This window comes from Glossina fuscipes, unplaced genomic scaffold (genome assembly GCF_014805625.2).
Source record: "Glossina fuscipes isolate IAEA_lab_2018 unplaced genomic scaffold, Yale_Gfus_2 64924, whole genome shotgun sequence".
Lineage (NCBI taxonomy): Eukaryota > Metazoa > Arthropoda > Insecta > Diptera > Glossinidae > Glossina > Glossina fuscipes.
Window position 1 is genome coordinate 1 of NW_024004019.1, and position 1,817 is coordinate 1,817.

General features: G+C 38.6%; 1 protein-coding gene across 1 annotated transcript; it reads right to left on the bottom strand.

Moving 5' to 3' along the window:
• Window positions 1–4: 4 nt before the first annotated feature.
• On the bottom strand, window positions 5–1,811 carry LOC119643843 (fatty acid synthase-like; the record flags this gene model as incomplete). The annotated part of the gene is made up of 3 exons (XM_038043347.1): window positions 5–268; window positions 335–947; window positions 1,020–1,811. Coding segments are annotated over 3 exons (1,669 nt in total), but the record flags the coding sequence as incomplete, so codon positions are not given.
• Window positions 1,812–1,817: the final 6 nt, after the last annotated feature.

Here is a 1,817-nt window from a genome sequence, read left to right on the forward strand (position 1 = left end):
TCTTCATCCGAAGCAATTAATAATCTATCGGCTAAAACAGCATTAAATTTGATTTCTTTTAAAAAGCAACTCATCCCGAGTTTGGTGTCGTTTGCCATGTCAAATTTTCCGATCTCAAGAAAATGTCCAGTAATTCCCAAACAGCGTACTGAAGCCAGCAATTTATCTTCTGATAGTGAATTCAAAACAAAATCGACGCCTTTGCCCTCAGTTTCTCGTATAATCATACGTTCAAATGAAGTATCTCGCGAATTCCCAATGTGATTCTCTGTTTCACGAAAAATGGAAAAACGATAAATATTTGTGCTTAAAACGCAAAGTAACTCCTGCATACCTTTAAGTTGCGGAAAAGTTTCCAGCAGAAATTGTTTCTTTTGAGAAGTGCTGCAGGTAGTAAAAACTTCCAGATTATAGGCTAACGCAACTCGTATGGCTGCAAGACCTATACCTCCTGTACCGGCGTGGATTAAGATACTTTTTCCTTTACGTATATCAGAAATCATGAAAAATGCATAGTACACGGTTATATAAACTACGGGAACAGTGGCAGCATCTTTCAAAGACCAGTTGTCTGGTACATCCCAAATAAGTCTGGAGGGCTTTTCAACATATGATCCCACTCCTCCCTTTACAACCATACTCATAATACGATGCCCGGTCTTCATATGAATGCCGGAATACTCAAAGCCTAAAACGCAACTTTGATCCAGACGACTATCGCCATATAGCTCAACAGCTAAGCGCCCAGTAGCAAGCATTATATCACGGAAATTTACTGATGAATAAGCAATTTTTATGTCGCAATCCTCAGGTTTCAATGGACCTTCGAACCAACGTAAAGACGAAAGATCTCCCCTTTGCAGAACATTGCCATAAACATGATTCTTTCTTGGTGCGATTTGGATATCAGAGTTTAGCAGAAGGTGTCGATAGGAGCCCCATTTGCCCTGAGTAATTAAAGTTAATCGAATAGTTTTCAAAACTGATGAGCGTGTTATCATTTAATGCGTGTTACTTACGTTTTGGTAAACATTAACGGCTAAACCAAGAGCATATTGTGCGGCATAGAAAGGTGCATTAATGTTGAATGCCGGCGCACTTTTATCATTTATAAAAAAACACGTAATTAATTGCCCGTCTGGTTCCTTACGCAGACAGTTCACTAAACCAATTAGACCATTTAATTTTTCATTGTATGCGTATACAACGGTTGGAGTCTTATTATTAACAGATTGTTTCAATTGAATAAGCCACGTAAACTCCTTATCGGACCCACTAATTTCAACAACAGTTGGTTCAAGGGAGAACTTCTTCGAACCTCTGCACTGTAGCAATAAAATGATTTCGTCAGTGTTCTCGATCGGTAAATCGGCAACCATTTTAAAATCATCAGGAATTTTTAAGTTAATCTTACCAGACGAATTATTAATACGCACAACCAAGTAACCTCTTTCCACTAATGACTTAGAGGTCTGGGTGAGAACCAATTCGTTCAACTCACCGCACAGTGCGCTTATTATTATAAAATGACAATTTTTTTGTGTAAGTAACTTTGCATCTTCAACATGCACCACTTTCGGGATATCTTCTAGTACTTGATTTGACAGAAATACGTAATCACCAGTGATTAGAGGAAGATCTTCGATGGCCTCTACGAAGTTTTCAATTATTGGAAAGTGGCCATGAGTGTCCAATTCAACCGCTTTTATTTTCAAAACTTTGGAGTTTTCCAAAGCTAATTGCACGCAAATTCGAACTGCATCTTGAATGCTAACTGCGGGCGCGGGAAAGTGTGAAACAAACTGGTATCTTTCCAA